Here is a 15,115-nt window from a genome sequence, read left to right on the forward strand (position 1 = left end):
AAAGATATGCTAGTTATTATTAAATATTTAATTGGACACCAGAGCCCGGCCCTGGATGATGGGTCCCGATAACTTCTGCGCCACCAGCACCTCGCCCTGAGGGGAGACAACCAAAGATATGCTAGTTAATATCAAATATTTAATTGGAGAAATCACATGGAAAAAACATCGGCACGTGAACTTTATTCTGGCAATAGTATTGTTCGTGTTTTTTAAATGGGTAAAACTACTGCCCACCAATATATTCTACAAAATACGTATATCAATACCAGAGTAGAATGCCTTCTACTCTGGTTGTATTGGTCCGTTCAACGGTACTTCATTTTAAGATACTTTAGGATCTTCAAAGATACTTCAGTCTTTAAAGTTACTTCAAAGACTGAATTGAGTGTGGAATGTGATGCAGGCCATAGCTGTGGAATGTGATGCAACCCATAGCTGTGGAATGTGATGCAAGCCATAGCTGTGGAATGTGATGCAAACCATAGCTGTGGAATGTGATGCAAGCCATAGCTGTGGAATGTGATGCAAGCCATAGATGACATTAGCTCCAAAGGAGGGACGCGAGACGAGCAACAACGCCGCATTTTTATCCAAAAGAACTATAAAATCCCAATAAAGACCATTGCTTGCCCTAATGCACGTAAAATAAGCCTATGTGTTGTCCTTGAACGGCTCGAAGCAAGAACCCGATTCGATGGCATTCGGTGCGTGGTCATTAACTTAATTATGCGACGCAATTATGCACCATATCTGGCATAGGAGCGATGATCTCTGAATGTGGGCTTTTGTGCAATCGTATTTACTTGGAATTAGCGTTATTTATACGTTCACTATTTGCTTACCTACAAAATTCTTGTTAGATAACAAATTTTTTGTAAAACATAATTAAAGTAAGTGCCTATGAAAAGAAATGCTACCTGGTTTTATACAGTAATTCTGCATCCTGAATCGTTTGAATAAATTCGGGTCTTCTGACACGAAGTTTTTATTAGTTATTTCGTCTGCTCATTAATATTCAATGTCTCTATTAGTACTGAAATGAATCATATCTTTCCATATGACTTATTTCAAATTCGTATTTTATTCATTTTATGATGTTTTATATCATCTCGGGTTTTTATTAAACTGTGAAAATATTTTATAATAATTGCATAACCTTTGCATAACGCTTTGTCGGAATTGTGAACAATTTGACAAAATTTTGTGAACGAATTAAATAAATATGTTAAATTAAAAGCTAAGCTTCCTTTCCCCGATTATGATTGGTATAAATCTACGCAGAAGTAAACAAACATTTAGTTATCTTGGCTTAGTGTTAAGTAGATAATAATCAAAGGGCCCAATAACTGTAATAAAATAACTAAACTGACGCAATTTCTAATATATAATTTTACACTGTTTAAAATAATAGGAGCATGAACTACGATAAAAGAACTCCATTCGACGGGTATTATTTCTATTGTCAATTTCGTCCATTTGTAATGTAAGAATCCAACATTATTCATAGAATTGCGTTGTAAAATTCATAGATTAGATATTTTAGAATGAATTAAGGCCCGACTAAAAAAACAAAATTGCCGTATTATCCTGGAATTGATTTAATTAATTGAATTTATGGCATCACCATCAAGCTAAAATTGAACATTCGGAAATCAATCGCAATTGAACTCAACTCAACGAAAATTCAGTCTATTTAAATTGATCCTCAAAAATCATTGGAATTTTTGTGTGAATAATGCGACTTTTAGAACAAAATGCGTTTTTTTCGCTCTTCTGGCACCAGCTGACGTTATTGAGTTTTTTTACTGTATTCCTGTATTTTTATACGTGTTATTGCGGTCTTTTAACTTTTACTCGGAACCCGGCCAAGTAAAAGTTATGACGCTAAACAATTTTTTGTTTGTGTCATGACGTCATGAACCAAAATGATTCTAAATTTTCAATTTTTAGTTGGTTTTTGGAGAAAATTATTCTTCGTTTTCATCTTTAACAAAATAATAACATTATTTCTCAAAGTATCTTCAAATTCTGCAAGAACGCTCCATCAGGCACTGATCACAAAGCAAACAAATGAAAAATAAAACAATAATAAAGCAGCAATTATTCTAATTTGTCCAGAAATATCTCCGTATCATGAGGCATTAACAGCTCTGAAATTGCCTTACAAATTTTCCGAAGTTCGACACTATATCAAGCTTAATTTATTCGATGGGTCCAAACGGAGACCGTATATAACGAAGATTTTCCCCGTTGACTAACTTCGGACAATTTCTACGTACATTCTCTCAATTAAATTTGCATTTTGATTGTTAGGCTATGAATATTGCGTTTAGAACTAATTGACATCGCTGTAATGCTCTCACAGGACGCCGTTCAATTCAGAGGATGTAGGCGGCCGGAGTTCGAAGAGACTCGAGTTTTGTTGCCGAGGCAATGTCAGTATAATGTTGCTTTGATCGGTGATTTCAGGATTACTTGTACGAATGGATCATGAATTAGGAACGAACACTATTTAGTATTTATTAATACCTCCGCCAGTGCTTGCGTGTTCAAGGTGATCTTTTCTGCACAGTTGAGTTGTAAAATATTCAGCGAAAGGGTTGGCATCAATTGCAGTTTCTATTAATGCGTCTATGTCAGCTGTTCTGAAAGGAAAATCCTTGTCATGAGTTTGAAACGTTTGATAATAGCTATTTATAATCAAAACCACTTTTGTGTGCTGTATTTATTTGGATTGATCATCCAAATGCACGTGTCATTTAAATGGAATGCTCGTATCCATTCTCGTAACAAAGCTAGGAGTGATAAAAATGGTTACATTAGTTCAACATATTCTGGAGTTTGTTTGTCAGCAGCGCTGCATGCCAAGTTTTCGAAGCATTTGTTTAATAAACATACCCTAATCGTAAAATCTTTGCTAATAATTCGTTCTCACATTTTATGATTAAGGAGACAATATTTCAGTGCTTTTTATCTATTAGCTTCATATTTCCTTGTTAACAACGATTATTCGACCGCCTTATTCAATAATTAACACCAAAGACCTGGAGTATCAGCGTAGACATGTTTGTTCTCAATAGCAATCCTCGGCTGGCTGGGCCATCAATCATGGAGTTCGCTAGAGAGTTAGGGCCTGCCTTTTCTAATGACAGACGAGAAATTGAATCATAATGCGATGGTATGCCGCTCAATACAAGACTCTGTGATGAGTCCGTTCTACTCCATCATTATGTATGAATTACTCGCCACCTACGTCGATATTAGCGACGCGAGAGCAGCACATGCGATTGCTATCGAATTCTTCAGTCGAGACGTTCTCAGCACTAAACATTCGTCAGCTTTAGTTTTAGCGAAAGTTTTTGATTGTTGTGAATAAAGGTCGAGTAGTAATTCTAGTCTCATTCGACTGGCAGTCTTTTTATTATTGAGACTTAAATGGCCAATTTAGTCGTGCTCCTTGAGAGTATCTCATTGATTTCTTTCCATTATCTTGTTGTTTAGCTGTTTTCGTAATTGGGATTAGTTAGGCTTATTTATTTCATGCCTAGACAATTTTTGTTATCTTCATCCATAATTTTAGAACAGAACGCGATGTTAATAATTTCATATACGACAAAAGTTTCAATTATAATCATGTAATTTTTATTTCAATAATCCTTTCTAAAATTGTTTCATAGCGAGAGTGGGTAGACAATTATTCCTCGAATTGCAGTACGATGGTTTAGAAAACAATATTTTTAGTATATTTCCAATTAACATACAGAAAATTTTGTTGCAGTTTAAGGTAAATAATGAACTAGAATGATAACTTATCTTTTATTACGTATCCGCTTACGAAATTAAATGGGAGGAAATGAATAAATCGGTCTTCAATAAACGACACACGCGCTGGAAATCCTTACACTTAAGACACTAAATTATGTTCAAAATTCTCAGCAAGATTCATGTTACTCCTCGAAAATAAATATGTATGTACGTATGTCAGTTCTGACTCGCACGCAGCCTATATTGTGTCTGGCAGTTCTGGCTTGAGACGTGAGCAAGAAAATACCCTGAGATGCATTGATAACTGCAAGATTTTTTCTACACTACGAGCGTGTGTTTGCATTAGCCATGTAATTCTAGTTCAATTCTTCTCTTTATTACGCTCTGTAGGTCGGTTAAAGGGATTTTTCAAGTTTTAAATGCCGAGCAAATTCATTTCAATCAATTATGTATTGTTTAAATTTCAATGGGAAAAGTTTTAGGAAAAATAAATTCAATTATAAAGAAGGGAGCAACGTTAAATTTGTTTCACATAAGGTTCAAATTTTCTTTCAAGTAAATAAATCAATGATTAAAAAATTGTTTTTTACACATTCTTTTTATGAACAGGAGGATTAAGAATTGTAAATCACGATAACAGCCACGTTCCATTGAAAAAATGTATGATATCTTTTGTTGAGTTTGGTTTACCCTAACTCGGTGAGATGAGGGTAGTTTCTTAATTTTTCGGTTTAATTACCCAAGTGTACAGTGCGTCTGTTTCTAATGTTGCTACTTCACTCCATTCATTTGATATAAATGACATGTTTATTTATTCTCAACTACTGTGTCCTCGGATACATAACTATTAAAAAATACCAGATTGGGGTACACATCAAATGGGAAACTGCACATTTATTCTAGATTGTCCGAATTCATTAGGTAATATTTGACACATCATGTAGAAAAGGTGAAATTAGGCTAAACGGCGCTCTCTTGATGTTTGCCAGAAAGGAAATCACCTACCCCTGTTCTTACGGCCAAAGGAGTTATCATTGGGTTCTTGAGGATGGGCTTCCTGCCCAAGGTTGCGTAGTGAGTTACAGGGGCAGAAGATTTGCTGAGGCTCGTTATGGAGGCCTTGGGATTACCTCTGCCATCAGTGGAGGAAGTGGGCACAGAGCTAACGGTTCCTCCGCTGCTACGCTCAGATCCTGCAGGAAAACCTCGGTACTTGAGGCCAACGGGAGGCGAGATGCACGATGGAAGCATAGGAGGAAGCTGCTGGTGAAGACACGAGATATCGTGGAGGGAAGAGGATGATGTAGACCCTAATCTATCTGGATGTTGCTGTGGCTGCTGACGCAAACTTGCTGACACTGAGTAAGATCCACTTGGGCAGGAAAAATCGTCGCTGCAATTATCATGAAGAAATTTAGGCTGAGAATTCTGCCGATACTGGTTAGGACCAAAAGCCATGGCGTGAGATGGAAATTTCCTTTGCTGATTAATGTTTTGCTTTTCGTTGGTCATCATTTGGTTTCCATTGTTTGAAGTCATAATTATCCGATCATCGGCTCGACCGTCATGCGATTTATTTAACAATAAAAATGACCCCGTTTGGGGTCCATGATGCTGAGTGGAAATTTGCTGATGCTTCAGAAACAGCACATGTTGGTGATGAGGCTGTGTGGTGTGGTGCGCCTGATGCAAGAGTTGGTCCTGGGAGACGTTAGCTGCCATTGACGAAGGCGCCTGCAGCGGCGATTGGAACATCGTTCGGCCCACGCCACAGTCCATCTGCTGCCCTCCAAACTATAGACAGGAATGAAATAAAAAATCGCATTGTGCGTATGAAGAAATTCACACAGTTCTATATCTCGACTATTATTACTCTTAATAAGCTGTCTACTAAAATTGAATTTTTACGTTCGAAGTTAAATAAACAAATTCTAAATCAAAACATTTGGTTCAACTTGCAACTCTTTTTGAGCCTATCCCAACATCGATCGTAGTATAGATAGACTTTGAAATAGCTTGGAATAAGAATCATTTTGTGTGCTCTATATAACCACCTGTTGGTTGATAGGAATAAACAATTGGTAGACAATAGGTATATATCTCATGTCATCTTCAGGTAATTTATAGTCTGGTATACAATCAAAACGAAACGTCAATTTAAGCTCAACTAGAAGCCCTTCCTACTGATCAATGACGTCATCTTCCTCTAGAGAAAGCAAGAGCGGCGTACTTCCAAGAACTGGGCAAAAAAATGGACCATCGATGGGAGATGAATGAAGGGAAATTGAATTAATCTCACGTCTCAAAATTATTCAACGCAAACGTCCCCCTAATGAGCCTAATCCCTTAGCTAATCGGATAAACTATGTTCGTCAGAATCGGGCGAAAACAATTGACGAGTAATTCGGTTAATCCAGCGGGTCATGGGATCAATCCTACTAATATTGGAATTGATCTACTAATTAATATTATGATAGAACCATCGACTGCTAACAAAATTAATCGTCATCCGCCATTGATGGACATAACAAGTTCTTGCTGAAGGGTTTGTTATACTCACGGCGGTCTGGCGGTCTGCGGCCGACGGTTGGTTGTGGTGAGGGAAGGACGAATGCCGGACTCCGACTGACGAATCTGAGCAGCATGATAGACGAATATGTCATCTATTTGGTTCTGTTCGATGCGTAAATAATTTGACCTGGCTAACTTGATTGAAGACACCAGAATTTTTACTGGTACCTTTCAAAAGGTATTAAGATCGCTTGGGCCAATACTTTCAAAAAAAGTTAGGAGATCGTAAATTCATCGGCCAATCATTGACGGCCTTTCAAGGAAAATCCACCAATCATAGACAAGAAAATAGAGCGTAAGTGCTTACGTTTACTTAACGAATTTTGAAAGTATGGCCCTTGGTTGCTTAAATCGCACATTCACCATCCAGAAGGCTTGCATCGTTACGATGTGGGGATCGTATTAACAAATCTAATCGATGCAGTTTAACACATAACGAATAACTGAATAATAGATGAACAGTAATGAGCACAATAGATAAATTTATGAAACTATGTTACCGATTGTATGATTGAGTCGCACATTTTTATTTGACGCTATTCCATTATTCTATTGTTATCATTCGAACTAAATAAAAGGCACCGTAAACACGAGTTTTTTGTTCTTCCTTAACGCAAGTTTCTTATCTTGTCTGGTTCATTATTTAGTTAAACTTTCCTTACATTAGTATGTAAGGAAACCCATCAAAGAAACCCATGTTTATCCCATTAGTACAGGGTAAACTTTCCTTGCATTCCTTACATAATTAGTAATGTTTCCGAAGCCATGAGCAAGTTTGAAAATATTATTAAAAACTCGTAAATAAAATATTTGTCTGCACGAACTCTGTTTCAACGTGAAGGTTTCCTGTAATTTTTGTAATTCAGCGTTAATTTACGTTATTAACCTTTTTGAAATTTTGTAACACGATCATTGGTTGAGGTTTGTGTTTATTATCTACAATTTTAATTTGTATTCCAATTACATACACACGGAGAAAAATTTTCAATGAAATTAGAATTTAGTTTCACACACCAAGTAAATGCCGTAACAGCAGGTAATCACGTGTAAATTTACTAGCAATTAATACATGATTGCGATTAATTTAAATTAGTTCCAAATGCATTTTTTAAACTACTAACCAGTGCCCAGCACGAGGTCTGGGTTATTGTGCAGGCCGTCTGCCTCAGCGGCCGCAAATTGCTTGGTCTCTTCAGTCTGCCCCGAAGATCGCTGCAAGCCTCGGCCCTCGTCTCGCGAGACAGACGAAGCACCCGAGACTTCACTGGCCTTCGACTCAACGGATGGACAAGCTCGCATGAGACTGCCTTCCTCTTCCAGCGATGAACTCGACACAAAATTGCCTCTAGCTTTGGATATTTTAATGTTTTCATTGTTTTCAGCAGCGCATTTTAGTGAAGTTAATGCAATATCTTTTCCCGCTCTTGGATGCGGAGGAGGCGTGTTTGGGATGCGATCTGTGTCTGCTCTAGACGCGCAACATTTCGGTGCGTATCTCGCCAAGAGTAATCCGAGCGCCAATAGAAGCACCACAACACCAACTCCGCCAATCACCGCGCCAATCACAGGCGGCATTGATATCTCCTCAGGTGGACCTAGAAATTAATTGATGATATTAAGCGAACCGGTTTACGAAGCCATATGAAAGAACTTATCATGTCTTGCGACCAAGCGAAGCTATAACAATATCAAGTTTAGAATTTGAGTATACATCGTTACTAACACTTACAATTGTATATACTGAAAATAAGTTTATGAAAGAAATTCACTCTAACCCATTCGTTTTTCAGCGACTTTCATGATGTCAGCCTCGAGCGTGACGGGCAGACTGGCACCGGACGACGCCACGCTCCTGATGGAGAGGCGGACGCCCGTGCCGCTCTGGAGGCCGCCCACCCACCACTCTGGCCGTGAGCTGGAATCCAGGAGCGAATAATTTTAATTCATTGGAACCTTAATTATTAGTTTTAATGAAAAAATTAGTGTATACTGTTATAATAGGAGGTATTCAAATTCGAGGTTAGTTATGTAGGTCTCTCCATCTAACAGAGAGAATGTTTCTCTTGTATTTCCAGTAATTTTCTCGATGAAAATTACTCGAAATTGTAGTAGGAGTAAAATCAAATCAAATTATATATTGAAATTCTATGCAATTCAGAGCTAAATTGTGCACCCCTGAAGTACTATCCTTAAAGAAAAAACCTCTGAATTCGTACACATTAACATGTCTCTAATGAGCTATCAACGGCATTCCCGTAGAATAATTGTCAGAATAATTACAAAGTTTCCAAACTATATGCTTGGTGCAATTATTTTCCCAGTCGTGTCCAGCTATTGTACTATTTGGCGCATACAACTGAGGTAAATTTGAATAATTCATGAGACCACAACACAGTGATCTCAACGACATAGGAACCAGCTAATCCTTTGCTTGCATCCAGCGCGGCCATAGCAGCAGCAATCTTCAAGTTGAATGACCGATAAATTTCGAGATGCAATCAATGTTGAAGTATTGCCTTTCATGGCCTCAATGGAGCTGTATGGCTCGGGTCAGTTGCTGAATCTTGCTCCATATATCAGAACAATGGCCTCTTCCCGTCCCATCGTTCCATAAAAAACTCACCCTGGTCCAAAAGTCCATTCATTGATAATAAAGATTTTCTACCTCCTTTCAACGTTCTGATGAAGCAAAAATCAGAAAATCTCTTCAAATTTGATTTCCAATCTTTGGACCTCATAATGAAATAATGATCCCAAAGAATGAAGACCTTTACTATTTTCCACGGGAGTTAACCCAGCGAAGAAAATTATCGTGGAATAGAAATGCTGGTTTGCCATTTAATAATTCTTGAGTGCACTCAATAAATCAGGCCAAGTGAATTGCGCCTCCATTACCGCAGGCTGCTTCGAAAGTCGCTGCCATTGAATTGGTAAAGACCTTGGAAATTCGGGAACGTCGAAGACGGCCTCTATTCACTATTGCCGATGCTAGGCATAGAGCTTGACAAAGATTTCTTTCCGCTGTTCTAAATGTGTAACTATTGAATGATCCATCGAACAAAATTTGAATTGGTTTAATGATATAGATTTAGAAATGATCGACTCGTACTTTTTTTAGGGTCTTTTCTATTTTGTTTTTGTAAAGCTTATATTGAGTGACGTGCTGTTCTCAGTTTCAACTGAGGCTAGTTTAAAAAAGGTGTTGAGATTTAATAACTTAACATCATCTGTTCAAAATATTTCAGCGTTGTCCAGAATTTCATCTGTTTATGTCATCGACATAGCTCATTAGCTTATTTTTGCACTCTCAGAAGGAACCTTTCTGCTATTGTGTTTTAACATAGTTTTTGTGAGATTTCGTTTATTTGTTATTTTGGATTTTGTTAATTTTGTTTTATGTCAGATATTTCGGTAATTCATGAGTTATTTATGAGCTCTAAAATTTTTACTGCAACGCTTTTTCGTAGCTAGTTTACCGCCAGTGGCTCTTATTTCGCAAAACCCTTCACCTGCTTCATTATGAATTATTGTATAGTCTAAACGTCACATCTCATTAACATGCCATTTGATAACCTACTTTTTGATCTCCCGGTGCCAGCAAGAAATTTTATTCGATTCATTGAAAAAAAACAAATAGGAAGATTGTTAATAAAAAGCATGCTCTGGTCTTCAATTTAACATGCATAACTTTATTTATACCACACGTTGCACTCACTTGGAGGTGTTCTGGATAAGCCTGTTCTGCACCCAGGCTTCCATGATGTACGTGATCTCCTCTGTCGACATCTCCTCTGCCGGAGCGCACACCACAGAGATCGCCTCGCTGCTCTGGTTAGCGATGCTGCAGTTGATGGGAGCTGCCGGCACATCTAGCAGCGAGGGATTAGAATAATTATTTCCTTATGCTACCGCAATATTTAATTGAACTGATGGTGATATTACAAAATGAAAGAATTTTTCTTGACGGCCCATGAAAGGTGAGGTCTCAATTGAAAAATGACAGATTATTTTTCATTGAAAAACGAACTTGGATATCATGCTCCCCGATATGCACAACAATGAAAACAACTTGCCCGGCGGGGAAAAAAACCAAATTCAAAATATTTTTTAATCAGCCACAACTTATTTGAATGATAAAATTATCATCGCTCAGACGAAGGCAAGAACATCTCGACATCAGAAATGAAATGTGCTTACTTGGAGGCCGCGCCTGTGGGACGAGGTGTATAACACAAGGCTTCCGCTGGCTTCCAATCGCATTAGTGGCCCAGCACAGGAGCGTCCCGAAATCTTGTTCCATGGCAGTCGTATAATTAAGCGCTGATATTGTACCGTGGTTCTCAATGCTCTCCAGCGGCAACGCTTCTCCTTCACTCGAGCCATTAAACTTCCAAGTGAAGTTCACTTGAGGCGGGTAAGCTTCCACCTCGCAGATGACTTTCGCACTGCCCTGTTTCTGGACGCTCTGCGTGCGGCGATGAGGAGCCGCGCAAACTGGTTTATCTGCGGGATAGGCAGCGGGTGCCTTGATCAGTCCACTTAATTACGACTCCAGCGGTAGAATAATGACCTCAATTACAACTTTAATTAACCATGTCCCGGAATTCGCCCGCTCTGATTAGAACTTCAGACTTTCGCATGTTATGGCTACGTTCCTTGCAATGGCGTTATTATTGCAGTGATCAATGAGATTAAGTTGTAGCACTGATAACATCGAAAAGATACTTCGAAAACTTCTGTAAGAAATCAAGCATCCTACGCTCTTGTCAGTGATCATTTTCGCGAGTTTATGTATTTTTTTCATTCATTATTAGAAGCAGCTTAAATCCGTAATCCTCTCATAGAAAGCAACTTAAATATACAGTATATCTATCTGCATTTGCAGTTGAACCAAATATCAGAGGGTATATTTTAATGAATTGATCATTGGATGCTTCGTGTCTGCCTTTCACATTTACCGAATTCGTTTATTGAAATAATTAAAACTTTTTGTTATGGTCGAAATGAGTTAAAAAAAGTGAGCAAACAAAAAAGGTTTGTAATTCACAAATTAAATAACGAAGCTGGTGGTGCCGTCTAAATAAAAATAAAAGTTTGAACTATGAAACTGAACCCCAAATCATGAAAGTGAAGCAGTCGTATATCTGAAGAAATCGAAATTGCCTCGCATAATCGCCAACAAACTCGACCATTGAAACCAAAAATGTTGCACTTTCCAATGCAGGTAAATCTTAAGTGACATTCCACAATCTGGAAACACACGCTCCAGCCAGCGCAATCTAATATCTTGGCTACCGAACGCCGCCGAGTCGGGACGAGGGAAAGGTCAGGCTGAATAACACGTGTTGTCTAAAAGGCCATAGCACTTTTTCTCAGCATTGTAGAAGCATATTTAAGTGTTAGTGCCGATGAACTGCAGTGAAAGTATAATAAGAAGGCTTCTGTGAAGCGTTTCATAACATGTGTTATTTTTATTGATATCTTATTAGTTAAATCGATCCTAAAAAATTAGATTCACCACAACAAATTTCGTTAAAATGCATAGCTTTATTAACGAGTATTACACACCACTGAGATTTTGATAAAAATATGTTAAAAACATACATTATTATTATTATTATTATATATTATTATATATAGTTTTCGTTTTTAAGGTAGCATTGTGTGAGTTTCATGAATTCAATTTAATAATTTCATTAATAAAAATGAAATTCATCATTGAACGACTGTTAAATGTCAGTGTCCACGCATTCGCACTAACCAATAAACAATTCATTGCAAAATCCGATCACGCCTACACCTAAAAATCATGCCTAAGTCTATGAGCTCTGGACAGAAGCAATTCGTATCGATATATATGCCTGGTAACTAAAGATACTTACATAGACAATGGTTTAAATAAATAATGATCAAATAGTGGGCTGAAAATAGCAGCAGAATACTATCACGCCTACACATAAAAATCCCGCCTAAGCCCGTTGGGTTCGGGACAAAAGCAGTTCGTATCGATAAGCCTGGTAACTAATGGTAAATACATAGACGATGGTTTAAATAAAAAGTGAATAAATAATGGACTAAAATTAAACGTAGAATATTACATTGACTCACACATAACGTTAAGGTCAGCCGGGTTACTGACACCTCTGCCCTGGGAGTTCTCAGCAGCGCAGGTGTAGCGGCCAGCTCGCGTCCTGTCCACCTTCTGCAGCACCAGCGCCCGGCCCTGGATGATGGGTCCTGACCACTTCTGCGCCACCACCACTTCGCCCTGAGGGGAGACAACAAAAGATATGCTAGTTATTATTAAATATTTAATTGGACACCAGAGCCCGGCCCTGGATGATGGGTCCCGATAACTTCTGCGCCACCAGCACCTCGCCCTGAGGGGAGACAACCAAAGATATGCTAGTTAATATCAAATATTTAATTGGAGAAATCACATGGAAAAAACATCGGCACGTGAACTTTATTCTGGCAATAGTATTGTTCGTGTTTTTTAAATGGGTAAAACTACTGCCCACCAATATATTCTACAAAATACGTATATCAATACCAGAGTAGAATGCCTTCTACTCTGGTTGTATTGGTCCGTTCAACGGNTCCAATGGAATCGTCAGAAAGTAAGCTTTAAGATGAGTATGAGCACCGGATAATGCCATGATTGGCCGCTTTACGTCAGACGTTCCTTTTTAGTGTGTCTAGCCTTTTAGTTAATCCCATAGGCTTCAGTTAAGGGCTCTAAAAACTCCTCCCCTTCGGGGGGCTGTTACGAAATCATTTTTTGACGTAGAGGGATGATTCTGGTACCGTTGGATGCGTCAAAAACTAAGCTTTAATATGAGCTCAAAAACCGGAAAACGCCAAAATTGAAAATTTTAGGGTAGTCGGTCCCCTTAATATTATTTTATATTCTCTAAGTTTATTCATGGGATCTCGAAGAAATGTTTCGGTTCAAAAAGCTGCTGACAAAGAAACAAATAGATCAAAGCTAATTTAATGTATTTACACTCATTTCGAATCGTCGTTTAATCAGTCAACCATATTCCGTAAAAAAGTTTGTGTCTTAACGAATAATAATTGGTAACTTTACCTTGAAATTTTACCCTGCTTTACTTATTTGACAGCCTACATGTATGTACTAACATTTCTGCGCCTATTTTCACAGCCTTTGTACTCATATTACTGTACCTATTATAACAGTCTTTGTTCTCTCATTATGGTACCTATTATAACAGCCTTGTACTCACATTACTGTACCTATTATAACAGCCTTGTACTCACATTATGGTACTTATTATAACAGCCTTTGTACTCACATTATGGTACCTATTATAACAGCCTTTGTACTACCATTACTGTACCTATTATAACAGTCTTTGTTCTCTCATTACTGTACCTATTTTAACAGCCTTAATACTCGCATTATTGTACCTATAATAACAGCCTCTGTACTCACATTATGGTACTTATTATAACAGCCTTTGTACTCACATTATGGTACCTATTATAACAGCCTTGTACTCACATTATGGTACTTATTATAACAGCCTTTGTACGCACATTATGGTACCTATTATAACAGCCTTGTACTCACATTATGGTACCTATCATAACAGCCTTTGTACTCACATTATGATCCCTATTATAACAGCCTTGTACTCACATTATGGTACCTATNAATCGAAATTGCCTCGCATAATCGCCAACAAACTCGACCATTGAAACCAAAAATGTTGCACTTTCCAATGCAGGTAAATCTTAAGTGACATTCCACAATCTAGAAACACACGCTCCAGCCAGCGCACTCTAATATCTTGGCTACTGAATGCCTCCGAGTCGAGACGAGGGAAAGGCCAGGCTGAATAACGCGTGTTGTCTAAAAGGCCATAGCACTTTTTCTCAGCATTGTAGAAGCATATTTAAGTGTTAGTGCCGATGAACTGCAGTGAAAGTATAATAAGAAGGCTTCTGTGAAGCGTTTCATAACATGTGTTATTTTTATTGATATCATATTAGTTAAATCAATCCTAAAAAATTAGATTCACCACAACAAATTTCGTTAAAATGCATAGCTTTATTAACGAGTATTACACACCACTGAGATTTTGATAAAAATATGTTAAAAACATACATTATTATTATTATTATTTATTATTATATATAGTTTTCGTTTTTAAGGTAGCATTGTGTGAGTTTCATGAATTTAATTTAATAATTTCATTAATAATAATGAAATTCATCATTGAACGACTGTTAAATGTCAGTGTCCACGCATTCGCACTAACCAATAAACAATTCATTGCAAAATCCGATCACGCCTACGCCTAAAAATCATGCCTAAGTCTATGAGCTCTGGATATGCAGGAGCAATTCGTATCGATATATATGCCTGGTAACTAAAGATACTTACATAGACATTGGTTTAAATAAATAATGATCAAATAGTGGGCTGAAAATAGCAGTATAATACTATCACGCCTACACATAAAAATCCCGCATAAGCCCGTTGGGTTCGGCACAAAAGCAGTTCGTATCGAAAAGCCTGGTAACTAAAGGTAAATACATAGACGATGGTTTAAATAAATAGTGAATAAATAATGGGCTAGAATTAAATGTAGAATATTACATTGACTCACACATAACGTTAAGGTCAGCCGGGTTACTGACACCTCTGCCCTGGGAGTTCTCAGCTGCGCAAGTGTAGCGGCCAGCTCGCGTCCTGTCCACCTTCTGCAGCACCAGCGCCCGGCCCTGGATGATGGGTCCTGACCACTTC

At 37.9% G+C, this 15,115-nt stretch overlaps 1 protein-coding gene across 1 annotated transcript; it reads right to left on the reverse strand.

Annotated features, from left to right (window-relative positions):
- Positions 1 to 4,220: 4,220 nt before the first annotated feature.
- On the reverse strand, positions 4,221 to 14,013 carry LOC108675156 (the record flags this gene model as incomplete). Its single annotated transcript, XM_018163147.2, is given in 8 exon segments — positions 4,221 to 5,562; positions 6,329 to 6,402; positions 7,461 to 7,934; positions 8,115 to 8,254; positions 10,055 to 10,208; positions 10,537 to 10,842; positions 12,448 to 12,607; positions 14,003 to 14,013. Coding segments are annotated over 8 exon segments (2,153 nt in total), but the record flags the coding sequence as incomplete, so codon positions are not given.
- Between the last annotated feature and the right edge of the window lie 1,102 nt (positions 14,014 to 15,115).

This window comes from Hyalella azteca, unplaced genomic scaffold (assembly GCF_000764305.2).
Source record: "Hyalella azteca isolate HAZT.00-mixed unplaced genomic scaffold, Hazt_2.0.2 contig15485, whole genome shotgun sequence".
Classification (NCBI taxonomy): Eukaryota; Metazoa; Arthropoda; class Malacostraca; order Amphipoda; family Hyalellidae; genus Hyalella; species Hyalella azteca.